Here is a 16,957-nt window from a genome sequence, read left to right on the forward strand (position 1 = left end):
GGATGTTTTTTCTTCTGTTTTTAAATATCTAAGTATTATATGTCCTAAATATTCTCTCTCTTTATCCTTTTTTATGAAAACTTTTTGGTTGTTACCTTTTATTTTTATAGAAATTCAACATATTTACTATATTTTTTCTAAGAATAAAGCTGCATGTATCTGCAAACAAAAGAAATAAAAAAGGGTGAAATGTCTTTAGTGCACACTTGTGTAATTAGTGCAGAAGAGCTCTCTCATTAGTGTTAAGTAAAATAGACATTGCTATCCATATGCCGTAGGCAGGACTTTAATGTTAAACTCTGTAATTTGTGAGCACTTCTTATTCCCTTACTAGAGTGTGAAACAATGACATACCCTAGTGGTAAGATGTACAGGCCTTATACCAGGTTGGTTTGGTTTAAATTCAGTATTAGAACTTGTACATGTTGGGTGATTTGGAGTGAGTTTGTTATTCTACCTACCGAAAAGAATAAAACAATACTGTATACCTTATAGAGGTATTATAAGGATTTGTTGATAAGTTAATTCAAATAGTATTATCTTCACCTGATGCCCAAAACAATAAGCAATAAGTAGCTGGAAATTATTATAATTATTGTAATTAGTAACAATAGTATTAAAGTGAATTCTCAAGATTAAAACACAATATATATGAATACAGATAAAGACAAAAAAAATAGCTCTTGTCATACTCAGTAAACCAAAGAGCATGGAGACAGGATAGGGATTATCCATTTGGTGTTTTCTTCCCCATCTATTGAATGGCATCTTGTCTTACTCATAGCCTGAAGATGGTATTTTAAAATAAAATAAGACCCAGAGCAAAAGAAAATAATGTCTGTTACATATTATACATTCTGCCATTCATCCAATGTTCTCAAAGGGGTTCCTCATATAGAAATCTAGGAGCCTTCATGACATCAAGTAATCAAAAATTTACCTTATACCTGGAAACTAAGTCATTGTTTTGAGCAATGTCCAAAGGCAGGCTGAATTATTTATAATCTTTTTTCAGAAAATTGGGCTTTTTATAGAATTTCATTGAGTTTAGTGTTGCTTACCTATTCCCCTTATTTCTTACCTATTATCATATATTCTCATATATTTCTTAACATTAGAATATTATACTGTGTATCATAACTGTAAATGCAGCTCATGTACAGAGAAAAAGGTAACTAAACAAGAAATGATCTCCTGCAGTACAATTGATTACCCTCAGGAAAAAATATTCTGAAATCCTATTTCATTGTCCAGGTGAAGCATATCCATAGAAGTTAAGTCGAAAAATCATAAATTAAAAATTTGGCTTCTGTCCTATGTGGAACATGATGAAGCATAATTAAATAGATAACTAGTGAATTATATAAATTTATAGGTAAACAATACAGGGCAAAAAACAAGCAATTATATAAACAAATAGGCAGTTGCCAAAAAAAAAAAAAAAAAAAAAAAAAAAAAGCTCCCCTCCCCTCCCAGGGCATGTGGAAGCTTGCCAGAGAGAGACAGAAAAACAGAAGGACAGGGAAGGAGAAAGTATCTCCTAATGGACCGTGATCACACCACACACAATCCTTTCTCCTCCATTTCTTCATCCCGACAAGCTTTTAAGTGCACACACACATACATACACACCCAGCAGGTTTTTAGAAGCCATCAGAGCCAGGATTCAAACGGTGTGGCTGGTCATGTGGGTTCTAGCTCCCTTAACCACTAGGCAACATGGCCAGTCCACTCCTGATTTTTCAACCTCTACTTACCTACTCATATCTAATAGCATTCCCGTATATCTTTTTTGTTCCACTCATTCTGAATTTTGGGGGGAAAATGGAATCATTAGAAAGTGATAAGAATACATATTTTAAAAATCAAGATCCAAAGGCTCGATTTACTCTCCAGTGAATAAACAGCACCATGGTACAAAAAGTCACAAAATGTTTTTTTTTAAAGAGAGATTTTTGCTAGAATGCGTATGCACTCACTGGAGAGACAGAGAGAGACAGAGAGATGGAAAGCACGAAATCACCCCCCAGGGGGATGGCCACACCTCAATCCCTTCTCCACTCTCCTGTCAGGATTTTGGGCACACACACACACACACACACACACACACACACACGCACTCAAACCACTGTCAAGTACATGGGAGTCTAGTGATGAAATCATTAGACCATATGCCGGTCCCTACAAAATGTCTTTTTCAAAGTAAATATATTAAATGACTTGGAACTCCAACACCTGAAAAGGTCATTGTCATAACAGTATGTGGATTTTTATCCTTTTTATTTTACTTTGCCATTGTGCCTAAACAGTAGGCTATTAATCTTTTGTCTTTTCTTCTAATTTCTCTTTCTATTCATGACTTTAAAAATAAATTTTAAAAATGATTATATTATGTATCATATTTTCATATTTGCTTCATGATACTTTCCTAAACAATGTATTGGTTCTGTTTGCTAACTTTTTTTCTTCCTTTAATGCTACCTTGTCATATAAATTTGAGAGTGACGTTGCCTGTACTAGAATAACCCTATGCTGTTTTTCTATCCTCAGAGCCACAGACATGTACATTGAAAGATTTCCTCTGTGCCAACGGGGACTGCGTTTCCTCAAGGTTTTGGTGTGATGGAGATTTTGACTGTGCCGATGGCTCTGACGAGGTAGGCATCTTTATCAAATAAAATTAAAAGAAACCATCTCTTTAGAACTACATGTGTAATTGTTATCATTCAGTCCAATCAGGGAGACCAGGACCACTCTGACATGCACTCAGCGCCTAACACGCTGAGGGAAGCATTACATCCACGCGCTGTACCGCGCACACCCACTTAGGGAATAGCGCTCTGCTGCTGTTGTCAGTTAAGTTTATAGTCTCTTTTACCTCAACCGGTGAATGGCTGGGTTGGGAATAAGATGTTTGAAAACCCTATTCCCTGAAGCTGATGCCCTTGCCATCTGTGAATTTGTTCATAAATTTGCTGCAGTATTTATAGTCAAGACTAATATTTTTATGCATTTTAAACAGTTTCTTTTCCCCAGTCTCTTTCTTCGGTAGATATAGTCTTATAGACTTCGATGTGGGTCATCAATTTTTATGAAACCACAGGCTGAGTTTTGTTTAGGTGATGAATCACAATCCATTTATAATAAGGCTCGTAGGCCTTAAAGCCCACAACTTTATGTGAAAAAGTTTAGAATTTCTCCTTATAATTCCGGATAATTTTTTGAACTGAGATAATGGTAACATTTATAATACTTCACATAATTTGTTACTTTTGTATCTTGGGGCACATTTTTTTCAGGTAAATTACTCAATGATGCTTTAAAAATAATCAGCACATGGAAATACACACACACACACACCCACCTATATATATATACTCAAATCTAAAATGACCCCAATCTATCCCTTTCCAAGATCAGAAAGAAGCCTAGTGCTGTTTACCTTTAGTGATTTCTTCTACTTCTCTTGGATATTATTGGGAATCTATGACCTGTGCAATCAAGTCCAATCAGAGGTGAAGGAAAGGCAGGTCATTGGTCCCAGTGGACGCTATGCCTCCCTCTGTGTAACAATGATGCCCTAGAGCCCCTTTATTCTGGTTGACAAGTATATGTACTCACATCTCATAAATGCCCTCCACTAGCTGTTGACTTGGATCCTCCCTGAAGCTCTGGAGTTTTCTGTTTTGCTCCAACTTTGCTAAGTATCCACTGATCTCCTGTCCCTTTGGGACATGCAGCACATCTCTTCTATTTATAAAACCTTGTGGTTGGGTGATAATGCAGCAGTAAAATGTGATGCTCTGCAAAGCTGATCTACATGGGAGGTTCCAGGTTCATGGACAGAGACCTTCATGAGTAAGCTAGGCACACATGTGCCCATGATCCTAGGCTGACTAAAGCTGGTGTTGGATCAAGGCATCAGGACCACATTGGGAATGCTCTCTCTTTCTGTTGTCTGTCTCTATCTCATAGAAAAACAAACTAAAAAATATACATAAAACACAAAAGTTAGATCTCTTCTAGTCATCAGGCATTCTAATCAAGATTGGACAATCTTTCATTCTCCTACCATTTTGAAAAAGTTACCCTATTCATTTGGGAGCCTAAATTTTGGAAACAGATGCCTGTAATGCACGTCTAATAGGAAGACCAACAAATCCTATATAATGCAAACTAATATTAAGATAAGTTAAAAATAGTGCTTTTGCTAATGGATATAGTTACAAAACAAAGGTCAAAACAAAAGATTTTAAAAACTACAAGGAAGTTAAATTTTCACATTGACCAGCCATATGCTTATTTAGCATTTTTTTAAGAGAGATATTTGCTATAGGGTGCATGTGCTCACCAGAGAGACAGTGAGATAGAAGGTGGAAATCACCCCCTCCAGGGGGACTAGCCATGTCTCAATCCTTTCTCCTCCTTTCTCCTCTTGGGATTTTGGGCACCACACACACACACACACACACACACACACACACCCGGTGTGAAATTTAAGCCATCGAGTCCAGGACTCGAACCATGGTTGAGCCCATGGAAGTCAAGCAATGTAACCATTATGCCATTTGCTGGTCTCTATATTAAGCATTTTTAAAACAGGAAAATACATTTCACATCAACTCATACATACCATAAAAATGTTTTCATTTTAGTTTTGGTTTTTTAATGTTCCACCAGGCTATGTAATTTATGAAACATCAAACAGTGGAGATATATTGTCTATGGCTTTATTAATAAGATGTGCAAGTTACATAATCGAACACCTTTCAAAATCTCATGCATATTGTCATCTTATTATCACCACTTCTCTTATGCCATACATTAATGGTGGACATAGTTATTTGATGGCCAAATATATCTCCATATAGTGAGGCATTTTCATGCTAAATCTCCATGAGAATAAAATTAACTCTCTCTCTCTCTGTCTCTCTCTCTCGGTTTTTCATTTGTTTGTTTATTTTTGTTTTTGTTTTTGTTTTGCTTTAGAGCACATGGAGAACGGATTGAAGCATGGCCAGCCCCCAGGCGGTGCTTCTCACTTTCTATCTCCAGCAACACATATGCCCTATTGTAAATTAAAAATTAAAAAAATAGAATAAAATAAAATATTCTAGAATGTAAATAAGAGGAAGGAGAAGGGATAAAACATTTAAAGCAAAGTGTTGGTAATCGTTGAATTACTTGGTGATCACAGTGGGTTTACTATACTATTTGCTTTACTTTGCCGTGTGTTTTTAAAACTCTAAAATAATAATTAATCATACCACATATATAGACACACACACATTACACTTCAATTTTTACAGAACAAAATCTTATTTTTTATATTTATTTATTTATATTAAATCACTATGTATAATTACAGCATACCAAATGAATTTTCCTATCCTGAATACACTGTATATTGGTTCAATCAAAGATATTACCATACATATTATCATCAACAGACCATTTTTCATTTCTTTGTCCCTTAAATGTTTTGTTTCTTTCTTTTATCCCTTTGATTCCCTCCCTCTTGCACTCCCCCATTTTCCAACCTCTTCCCTCAGTTGCTCTCAAAACCATTTTTTTTTGAGATATGGAATGGGACCAAAAACCTGTAAGATTGCTTAGTTCTTTTTCCCTTCCCCTCCTGCGTGCACATAAAGCTGCTCTCTTGTGAATAAGATAATGTGTTTTGTTTTTTAAAAAGGCTACAGTTTAAACCATGCCCATTGAATAGATCTTACTGCAGTTGTTGCTTTAGTTCTTGGTCTTTCATTACTAGTCATCGGTTCTTCACATATGGAGAGTAACTCTTATTTTTTTCTGTAGTTTTATCTGTGAAAGTCCCTGGCAAATGATGGTTTTAAAAACTTTAATTCTGGGGGAAAGGCAAGAAGAAGAAAATCACTCACATAACAGGCAATCTAACTCAATTTCCAAGCAGAAAAGGGAAAATTAACTAAATTTAGAAAATACACTCTCCTTCCTTACATGAGAGTAAAACTGGAAAAAGCAAGTCTTTGGACATGTGTCACTCCCTGGGGTTCCACAAACTGGGAGTGTTGAACCCACAATGCAAAGTGCAACCTAACATATTATGACAAAATAGGAATTATCAACAAGAAAACATCATCCAAGCAAGATACTTCATTGGAACATCAGATTTACCAGAGTATTCAGATCCAGGAAAGGTGAATTTCTAGGTCATTCCTTTAATTTATCTCATATGTAGAATCAAAAGATCACCAAAGGTCAATCTGCTCTCTTGTCTGACTCCCAAATAACATCTGCATACCAGGGGGCTTCAAAAGCTTGATGGAAAATGACATTAAAATCTGAGTTTATTTCACTGCAAAAAAAAAAAAAATCAAAAAACAAAACATAACAAACGACAATTGAAATCCACGTATAGTTTTATTGTAACAGGCATTCTCCATGGACATTTTGAACATCCCTCCGATATCTTACAGAAATGCCAACTGTGACAGCTCATCTCACAGTTCTTTGTGAACAAATATTAGAAAAAGGAGAATTATTAACACCAACTAAACTGTGAAAGGACAGGTGTAGCAGAAAAAATGAGTGGGGAGAAGGAGAAAGAACACTATGGGAAGTTTGGCTATTGCAAAACAGATTTGCCTTAGGATTTTTGTTTGTTTCACATTCTATCCCCTCACACTCCACAGCCCCAATAAACTGGGTGTAATTATTTATAAATAACTTTTTTGATTTGCTGGAGTGTGCATGCGCTCATCAGATGGGGCAGGGATGGAGGTGGTGGTGAAGCATGTGAGAAATCATTCCCAGAAGGGAATGGTCACCTCACACTCTCATCTCTTCTATTTCTCCATCCTTGTGGAACTTAAATATGGGCTATGCACGCACATGCAACTAGTGTATTTCCCAAAATGCAGGGTCCAGGGCTCAAACAGCACAATTGGTAATGTGGGATCCCACCATCTTCATTATCATGCCTCAGGTTGAAAATCTTCTGAGATCTTTTTTTTTTTTTTCCCTCCATAGTCTCTATCATAGCCATTTAATTAATATAACAAAACATAAAACTCTTTTTGAGAGTGATTTTTGCTGTAGGGAGTGTGCACTCACTGGAGAGACAGAGAGAGACAGAAAGCAAGACATCATACCCTGGGGGAATGACCACACCACTTTTCCTTCTCCTCCATTTTCCTCTCAGGATTTTGGGCACAAACACACACATGCACCCGGCCTGAGTTTCAAGCTGCCAGGTCCAGGACTCGAACCACAATCAACTACATGGAAGTCCAGCGATGTATCCATTATGCCATCTGCTGGTCCCACGTAAATTTGGTGTTCCTTTTTTCATTTCCCTTTTTTATTGTGGGTCATAGAGACAAATAAAAGTGGAAAGTTGTTATAATTATGTTATATAGCTATGTGATTAAAATGTAGCCATCGGATCCACTTGTACGTAGTAGACATGATTTCTACATTTTTAGGCTTCTATGCATATGTTTTCTACTTATCTTTTGAACTTGTAAACTTTTTTCCTGGAAATATAATTTAATTACATCTATGTTGCTTTTGACAGAGAAATTGTGAAACAAGTTGTTCCAGAGATCAGTTCCAGTGTTCCAATGGTCAGTGTATATCAGTAAAGTGGAAGTGTGATGGTCACGAAGACTGCAAATATGGGGAAGATGAGAAGAACTGTGAGCCAGGTAAAATGATGAAGATGATACTTAATTTAATAGACATTTTACCTTGAATTTCGATTTAAGTAGCAATATGCAAAAATATGCATGCATTTACTGTTTTTAAGAAATAACCTGATGTACCTGTGGATAAGTTAAGTGGTATGACTTCATTTGTCTTAAAAGTATTTTAGCAGATAAGATTATTACTTTTGTATGAGATTCAAACATTATTCCTTCAAATTTGATTTTCTGGTTTCTGTATCTTCTAACAACATTTGGAATTGTTTTCTCAAGATAGCAAAATGAAATATGTTGAAACTGTTAAGTTCAATAAGTCAGGGTTTCAGTTATGAGAATTGAGGTTATTAAACAGAGTGTAGTAGTTTCAATGTGAGACGAACCAAAATGTAAGTATATTATTTATATTTACATTTAGGGCTTAAAGAAAAATAAAATTAAGAAACAAAGTCAGAGTTTACAAAAACAAACAACCTAAGGAAACAAAAAATATGCATTTCAATTTCTTAAATATGGATCCATAAATGTACTAATTTATTACAATGCCTAATTTTTTATTTGATTATTTAAACTATATTTATTATCTTATAGAAAACACTACTTGGGGAAAATCATAAAATAATATATGTATAACCATGAAAATGTTCTGACCATCAGAGAGTAGGTCACAGCAGCAGATATAAGGCACACACATTAACCATGCCCAATATCATACACATGATTAACATTGCTAGTTGATTACCTCTTTCTTTCTTACTGAATCCAGACACTTTTTTAGACTCCTTACTAATACAGACTTTTAGACAAGCGCTGCTGATTAAAACCCAAGGAAAAAGCCTTTTCGTGTCTCTAGATGAAGCAATTCAGACCACAATGTCATTATGTAAGTGCATTTGTCCATGTAGTGGTCTAATATAACGCTGAACCCCAGTGGTTTGAATGTGAGCATAACAAACAGAAACCCATAGACAAAGGCAGCTGGCATAATTCCTAGGTCAGTTAATTAGGCTGGGTAGTGGTAGTAACTTATTTGTCCATTTCTTATTTGTAATTTCTGTATCGCAAATAATACTGTAATTTCTATAGGTTTGGTTAACTATATATTTACAGTTTATATATTTATATTTAAAATCCCAAGCAATACACTTTTAAAATGTATTCAACTGTTACATTTACAGAAATCATTGTGCCTATGAGACCATGCCAAGATTTCACTTTTTGTTTTATACAATGCATATGTCAATTACCATTTCCAAGGATTACTAAACATTTTTACAGTTTTGAAAATAATTTGAGGGCTTAATAATTTAGAAGATTAAGTTGGGGCCAGCAGGTGGCATGGTGTTCAATGGTCTAGATTTCCACATTGCTGACAGCAGTTTGAGTCCCGGACACAGTGGCTTTAAAATCACGACAGGTGCATGTCCAGAATTCTGAGAGGAGCATGGAGGGGAAGGGATTGTGCCTTGGTCATCCCATTTCTCACTGTCCCTGTCTGGAGAACATAAGCACCTTATGGCAAAAATTTTAAAAAGAAAAACATAGATATTAACTTTAAATTGTGAAACATTCATTTAACTCTTCAAAATCAAATGGATGGAGGATATCAAGTATGTTTTTTTTCTTTCTGTACACTAATGAGTTATAGTCTTACTTCACAGGTCGTTACGTCACTGAAGTATATCTGATATAATACAACTGTATCTTAGAGCATATTTTAAGTAACTGTTTAACACCATGTGTTGAATATAGTTTAAATAATATAAGCTATTCTTACTGCTATTTACAAATTTATATCTTTATAGGCTTATATATGTCTTTATCTCTCAAACAAGTCATTCTTTTCCTGTATCTCAATCTCAACTTTATCATTATATTCAGCTTCTCCTACTTGCTCATCAAGTGAATATATATGTGCCAGTGGAGGATGCATTTCAGCATCTTTGAGATGTAATGGAGAATATGATTGTGCTGATGGTTCCGATGAGGTAACCTTTATCATTCAATTAAAATATTTGAATTACATCAATTAGGTTTGATAAAGCAAATGTAATTCAAATAAAGGAAATCTTGATTCTTCACACTGTCTAAAATATTAGACAAGTACCTTGAATGCAATAATTTCAGCAAGTATCTGAATCTTCATGCTGTACTTATACTAAAGCCCATGTCATTTGTAGAGGTCCTATTCATTGGGCCAAAGTAAAAGAAAGTACAGAGCGTAATAAATCTCAAGTATTACAAGCTGCATGTTTATTTTGCCTGTGATTATATCATTATCGTTAATGAAAACTGCAGTGCCCTTTTGTATTTGAACAGATGGACTGTGTGACTGAATGTAAGGAAGATCAGTTTCGATGCAAAAATAAAGCCCACTGTATTCCAATTAGATGGCTGTGTGATGGAAGCCATGACTGCGTGGATGGCAGTGATGAAGAGAACTGTGACAGAGGTAAGGTATTTTATTAGTTTTTGTGCCTGCAAAGAAGATCATAGACGTCCTGGTGGTGTGCAGATTATATAGTGTATGTGAGAAGCAGAGGATAAGATCATAAGATCACTAAATGACTCTAGTTTTTCTAGTTTCATTACACAATGGTCTATTCTAAATAAGCAAAATCCAGGTCACTTTTAGACAGAATATAATCTCAATCTGTGTACAACAAAGACAACTGAAATGCAAGTGTTGGTTAAGCGCTTGCCATGAGTAGATCTTCAGACAGGAGGCTAGGTCCGGGATATTTGAGGAGTACAGAGAACATAATAACTATAACCTTTCCTGCCAGAATATTTTCCATGTATGCCTCTGTTCCATATTGCTTGTCTTTCTCTGAAACAATAGGAACAGCATATGGTACACTCGATTGCATACATTCATTTTCTGTATGATATACAGGCTACGGGTGGAGCTCCAAGGTTTTTCTTGCTGTATCATCGAGTAAATTATCTGCACTTTTTGGTGTAGAAGACAACTTTCAGAATTGTCCCATATTGTTTTCTACCTATGTGAAGTTGATTTGCTGACAGATAACAACTTTTTAGTTGTAAACCATAGCATTAAAAGCAATCATGTTACTACTTCAGAGTAAGCCAGTCAATGAAAGCAAAAACCACGTGTGCTAAAGTTTAAAATGATAGCAAATCGAACAATGCTTATTTTTTTTCATATTGCTAAATATGTTGTTTAAAATTAAGATTGTTTTTGTTGGCCTGTTTACCAACATCTCTGATGGACTTCACCAGAATATTTGGACCATTATCAACAGACAGATGCTAGATACTGCATGTGCACCCAGGACATTTATATAGTTTAAATCTATCTAAAATATTTGCTTCTGTAACTATCTAGTAACCCAAGGAAAAAGACCTTCCACTTTCCCAATATTACCTCAGATGCTTATGACCAGATAATATCTCTATCCCAAACCTGATAAAGAATTATTATAGTCAGCAGAAGAAATTTTAGGTTTATTTAAAATCTGCAGTTTATGGTAGAGAGTCATGAAGGTTAAACATCCTTAGTGACTGTCTCTACCTTTGTTTATGTGTTCATACTCACTTTCTGCAGTTGGCACTCTGGTACCAGCCACTCTCCTTGCATTCAAAGAGTTGTACTTGACTCATATGCAGAGAGTTCAGGATGACATTCAACGTTCTCGAGCTAATCATTTCCACCTCTGAGCCTCAGTTACACCACTGAATCAGTTCCTTATCCTTGTGTTTCTTTACTGGGCTCTGCTACTACCAGTGAACTGGTCTCCAGCACCTCCTATTTACTTCTACTAGATTAATTTTATTTAAGGGTATGTGTGGTTATGTCAATCTTTACTCAAGATTACCTGGTTGCATAGAAACAATGCAACCTAGCAATCAGGGTCATGAGTTAATGATTTCATTTTAGCTTCCTGGCTGTATAGTCTACTCATTCTCTATGCATCTTATCATAGAAGAACTAGGAAATTTGAAGTGTCTTTCCAATTGAAAATTATCCTACTAAACATTTAATCTCACTAATAAAAGATATTAAAATCTTTTATTCAATCACTTACAAAGTATCCAAGTTCTCCTCCCTTTGCACTCACACTTAGAACTTTCTTGAGTTTCTTTGATGCTAGGTAATTATGTTCTAATGACATAACTTGTACAAGTATTTGATCCTATATGAATTTGATCCTTTGTCCTGAAGACATGACAAAGTTAATATGTCTAGTATTTAATTTTCTCCCTGTCTTCCCTTGGCTGAGGCTGCCTTGGAGCTCTGTCCAGTACTTGATGCTTTTCTACTCTTTCTTGGAACAAATGGCAACTCATGACACTAATACAACTAGTTCTGAAGAGACTAGAGGGTGCAGAGGTAGATCAGATCATGGAATAGCTTAAGCAGCAAGCTGCTCTACTAAAGAGAAAGCAATTGGCAGGAAACTTTGAGAGGAGACACTCAAAAATGCTAAACTGGGGACCAGTAGGTGACATGGTGGTGTAGGTGCTGGACTCACACATTGCCAGCTACTGTTCGAATCCTGGACCTGGCAGCTTGCTTTTTGCTTTCCCTCTCTTTGGCTTTCTGGTCAAATTAAAAAATAATAAACCAATAAAATTAAATATTTTTTAAAAAAAGAAATAAAATGCTAAACTAAAGAAAGAAAGAACTGAAACAAGAGCCATTTCAGGTAGAAATTTAAAATGTAATGAAGCGAGTACCATTCATGTCTGGTACTCCACTGCAAGATAATTCTATGGTTTCTAAAAATGTGATAGGGTCTAAACAAATAGCAATCATATCTTCTGGTACCAAAGAACAAATAAAAGAAGGAGGAGAAGAAAAAAGATAAAGGAGAAAATGGAAAAGGAGAGAAAAAGGAGGAAAAAAAATCAATGGCTGGAAGTGCTGACTCTAAACCAATAGATGTTTCCACAATAGATCTTTGAATTGGTTGTATTGTTACTGCCAGAAAACACTCGGATGCAAGCATTTTTTTTTTTTTTTGAGAGAGATTTTTTGCTATAGGGTGCATGTGCTCATTGGAGAGACAGAGAGACACACAGACAGAAAGTAAGAAATCACTCCTTGGGGGACCAGTCATATCACAATTCTGTCTCCATTCTCCTTTCGGGATTTTGGGCATGCACACAAATGGCACTCAGCTTGAGTTTTAAGCCACCCGGCCCAAGACTTGAACTGTGCTCGACCACATAAGAGTCCAGTGATGTAACAATTATGCTATCTGCTGGCCCCACAGATTCTTTATATATAAAAGATATCAGTGTTGGGGAAACGGTCCCTGGAATAGTTGTCAGTGCCCTGCTAAATCATGTTTCTCTTGAACAGTTGCAGAATCAGATAGTGATTTTACTTTGTAACCTGAAACCTGCATACATGAGAGGAGTAGTCACAAACAATGGTCAAGGTTGCTAGTTTACCAGAGAAAGGTGAAATCTTGGACTCTACTGATCAGTCTCTTCCAGGAAATGAAATTACTTTCTTTCTTTTTCTTTTTGGAGAGGTTTTTGCTATAGGGTACGTGTGCTCACCAGAAAGACAGACAGAGAGAGATAGAGACAGAGACAGAAAGCCAGAAATAACCCCCCAGGTGATTAGGGTCTTGGGCATGCACACACTTGTGCCCTGTGTGAGTTTAAGATAGCGGGTCAGGGACTTGAACCATGGTCAACTACATGGGAGTCCAGTGACATAGCCATTAAGCCAACTGCTGGTCCCATAGACTACTTTCAATGCATTCCCTGGGGAGCTCTACAAAGAGTTGAATCCTAAGATTTAGGAGCAGAATCAACCTGACCTTCACATCAATGCAGACAGAGTCCATGGCTACGTAGAAAGGTGCACCCTTTCAGGTGAAAGAGAAGGGTATATGCAGGGCTCAAATCATGGCCAAAAGTGGGATCAATTAAGTCAAAATGTTTCATTACTGGAAGACATTGGAGGAAATATTAACAATAAAAAGGAATATATTTGTCATTTGTACTGGCTCATTTTTGAGTTACTTCTTTTCTAGACTAGTTTTTTTACCTGATATTATTGTTTCTGATTGATTAAGGAACACAACATTCAATAAAATTTGGATTGTTTATTATGCAGGGAGGAAGTTACTTATGTTTTCTGAAAATTATTCTTTAGCAAGAATATCAGTCAGCAGATTAAATTTTCTTTATACATTTAGGTGACTTGAAAAGATTAATATTTGGTTTCTTATTTGTGGGCACATACATGAAATTTTAAGCCCTTGAATTTTTGGTATATTGAGACATTATAATTATAAATGTCCTCTCTACTTCAAAAATGACAGGTTAGAATTTTTGTCAAAATCATCAACTAGCCATATTGTAATAAGATTGAAAATGACCTATTGTTGATTCTAAGAGCCAAATATCATAAAAACTAGGAAAAATGGCATTTGAAAATTTTTGCTTTGTTGCCAAAATAATCAAAACTTAAAATACGGTGACATTTTTTAAAAATCTGAAATTTCCAACTACATATTAGGCTATTTCTTTCCATTTAGAAAAAATAAGAATTACTAATCTTTGGCTAGCTCTAAAGAATAAGTACATTGCAGGGGAACAGTAGTTACTGGCTATGTCACTGGACTCCCATGTAGCCAACTGAGGTTTGAGTCCCAGATCCGGTGGCTTAAACTCAACAGCAGGCATGTGTGTGTGCATGTCCAAGATCCCAGGAGGAGACTGAAAGAGAAGGGATTGTGGCATAGCCATTCCCCCTGGGGGGGTGATTTCTCACTTTCTGTCTCTCTGTCTCTTTCTGGCAAACACACACTCCCTATAGCAAAAATCTCTAAAAAAAAAAAAAAAAAAAAAAAAAAAAAAGAAGTACATTGCAAGTGGCAAGTGTTGATACTGTTGTTCATTATAAAAGTAAAAACAAAAAACAAAAAAAAACCTCCCAGGAAGTGATTTAGGTATTGGATAAATGTGTTCTTAGACATTGATGAAGTGGAGTGCCGCAGTAAGCTTCTCTTTCACTAAATCTCATTTCTGTTTATCTAAAATATGGGCCCATGAGATGAGCTACTAGGAACTCTGCATTGGGAAGTGAAAGGTAAGAAAGTTGCAAGATGAACAAGGCATATTTTCCCAAGAATCAACTGTACTGCTTAACTTTAAGAGTCAAACCTCCAAATGCTGTGGAATTAAAAGCACCATTAATAAATTTAAAGGTAAAATATGTGACTTCAAGGAAACGTGGTACCCATTCTGATCTGAAATCCAAAACTTCACTGTACTGTTTATGACAATTTTGGTGGAAAAGATTAAGAGGTATGCTTTTTAGTAATCATCAGTTCCAAAATATGTAAACTATTTATGCAAATTATAAAATATTACCATATATTAAATCTTCTCTCCACTCAAATTAAGATAAGAACTCTAGATACTTATTTTCTGTGATAATGCACTTGACCAAATTTATGTGAACCTGCCAAAGGCTCAGTTATAATTTAGACATACTATTGTTAATTCATAGACACGTTTCTATTTTTCTAGTAACCTCCTGCTGAGTTGATCAAAAACATGACTAAGAAGATAGAATTTTAATACAGCCAATCTCTTTAAATTATACCTTTTTTATTGTTTATGTGTGCTTCATGCCATTTCAAAATAAGGCATTCAAAATTAGTCTCAGAATGTCAGGGTAGCCCCATGATGCTTTTTTTTGAAATGCAAATTATTTACAGTTAAAATGAAGTCTTCAGTAGGCTATTACAAAACCTTTGCCTTTCTGGTACAATTATGATTTCACTTATATTTCTCTTTTTCTCAGTAAAAATAAAAATAGTGGCATCTCTAACACTCTTATGGGAAAATTATAATGTGATCTAATGCAATACCTTAGGAAACTCATTTTTTGACTTTTAGGAAGACTGATGTACTACAAATAGAGCTTTATAAAATAATCAGAGGGTGTCAAGAGTTCAAAATTTCTCTTTGAATTTAATCTATTGTAAAATGGAGCATGCCGTGAGATTTAGTCATTAAAATCTTTATTCTGAAAGAATAGAACTCTCCATATTGTATGGATTTTAATTTAAAATTAAGGCAACAGTAACCTCACACTGATATTCTTATCTTTAGTTTCTTGATATTAAAGACTGCATGTGTTATCTTTTTATTGTTTTCAAAGAAAGAGTTCTTAAATATTAATGTATTTTTGTTACATGGGATTTAACAATTGAGATTATTTTTAGAATTGCAACATTTTAGAGTTTAGCCTTGCAGAAGTTTTAAAAAATGACGTTGGTCTATCAGAAATCTCATGGGATGATACTCAGATAAATGCACCAAGGATCTGATTTTTTCTGTATCTTAGAGTTGGGTGGTTCTGAGAGATACTTATATAAGTAAACGTTACCAATTCTTCTAAGCATTTATTTGCTGAAAACCTTACACATGTTTATATTAATATTGCTATAAATTATTTGTCTCATTTTAACTATCACTTTAGAGTCTAATCAATCCACCTATATTTCCCTAATCTTGTTTCTCTATCATTAATCATATAAGTTTGTTAAAAAATTGACTTTCTTCTTCAAATCTGTTACCAAACTGCCCCTGCCTCTTTTTGGTTAATGACTTCACCTACTTCACAACAGTAATGAAAATCATGAGCTTTTCAATATCTGGCCTCCAGATTAACAAATCTACATGTGGGTATGTTCAGACTTTTCCCTTTTCTTCCCCTTAAAAAAGACTTATTCAACCTCTACGCCAAGGCTCATCCTTTTATTTTGCTCTAAATCACAAATTCTTCCCACTCTGAATTCTCAAGGAACTCATATTAATGACATGCTCTCTCTCCTGAGTTTTCTAGTTTATCTTGTCTACGGAATCGTTACCAGATTTAAGTATGTTCAGACATCCATTTCCTCCACATAACCAACCAGGATCCCTTAAAAAACTGACTTTCTCCTTCCTTACCTCCCTTAAAAGCCAGGGGGGACCAGCAGTTAGCGTAATGGCTATGTAGCTGGACTCCCACATAGCCGACAGTGGTTCAAGTCCCGGACCCGGTGGCTTAAACTCATGCCAGGCGCGTGTGCATGCATGCCCAAGATCCCAAGAGGAGAATGCAGGAGAAGGGATTGCGACTTGGCCATCCCCTGGGAGGTGTGTGTGTGTGTGTGTGTGTGTGTGTGTGATTTCTCGCTTTCTGTCTTTCTCTCTGTCTGGTGAGTGCATGCGCCCTATAGCAAAAACCTCTCCAAAAAAAGAAAAAAAAAAAAAAAAAAAAAAACAAACATCAT

The 16,957-nt window shown here is 35.5% G+C and overlaps 1 protein-coding gene and 1 pseudogene across 1 annotated transcript in view; both read left to right on the forward strand.

Annotated features, from left to right (window-relative positions):
• The window catches only part of LRP1B (LDL receptor related protein 1B), a 1,871,701-nt gene that overhangs the window by 1,705,541 nt on the left and 149,203 nt on the right, over positions 1 to 16,957 (forward strand). Inside the window, exons 72-75 of the mRNA XM_027765590.1 lie at positions 2,551 to 2,657; positions 7,559 to 7,688; positions 9,564 to 9,670; positions 10,002 to 10,134. Of these exons, the coding sequence (XP_027621391.1) occupies positions 2,551 to 2,657; positions 7,559 to 7,688; positions 9,564 to 9,670; positions 10,002 to 10,134 (477 nt within the window). The remainder of the gene's footprint in view (positions 1 to 2,550; positions 2,658 to 7,558; positions 7,689 to 9,563; positions 9,671 to 10,001; positions 10,135 to 16,957) is intronic.
• On the forward strand, positions 12,389 to 13,592 carry LOC114004585 (aminoacyl tRNA synthase complex-interacting multifunctional protein 1 pseudogene; annotated as a pseudogene).

Source organism: Tupaia chinensis, unplaced genomic scaffold, assembly GCF_000334495.1.
Source record: "Tupaia chinensis unplaced genomic scaffold, TupChi_1.0 Scaffold138757_1, whole genome shotgun sequence".
Lineage (NCBI taxonomy): Eukaryota > Metazoa > Chordata > Mammalia > Scandentia > Tupaiidae > Tupaia > Tupaia belangeri.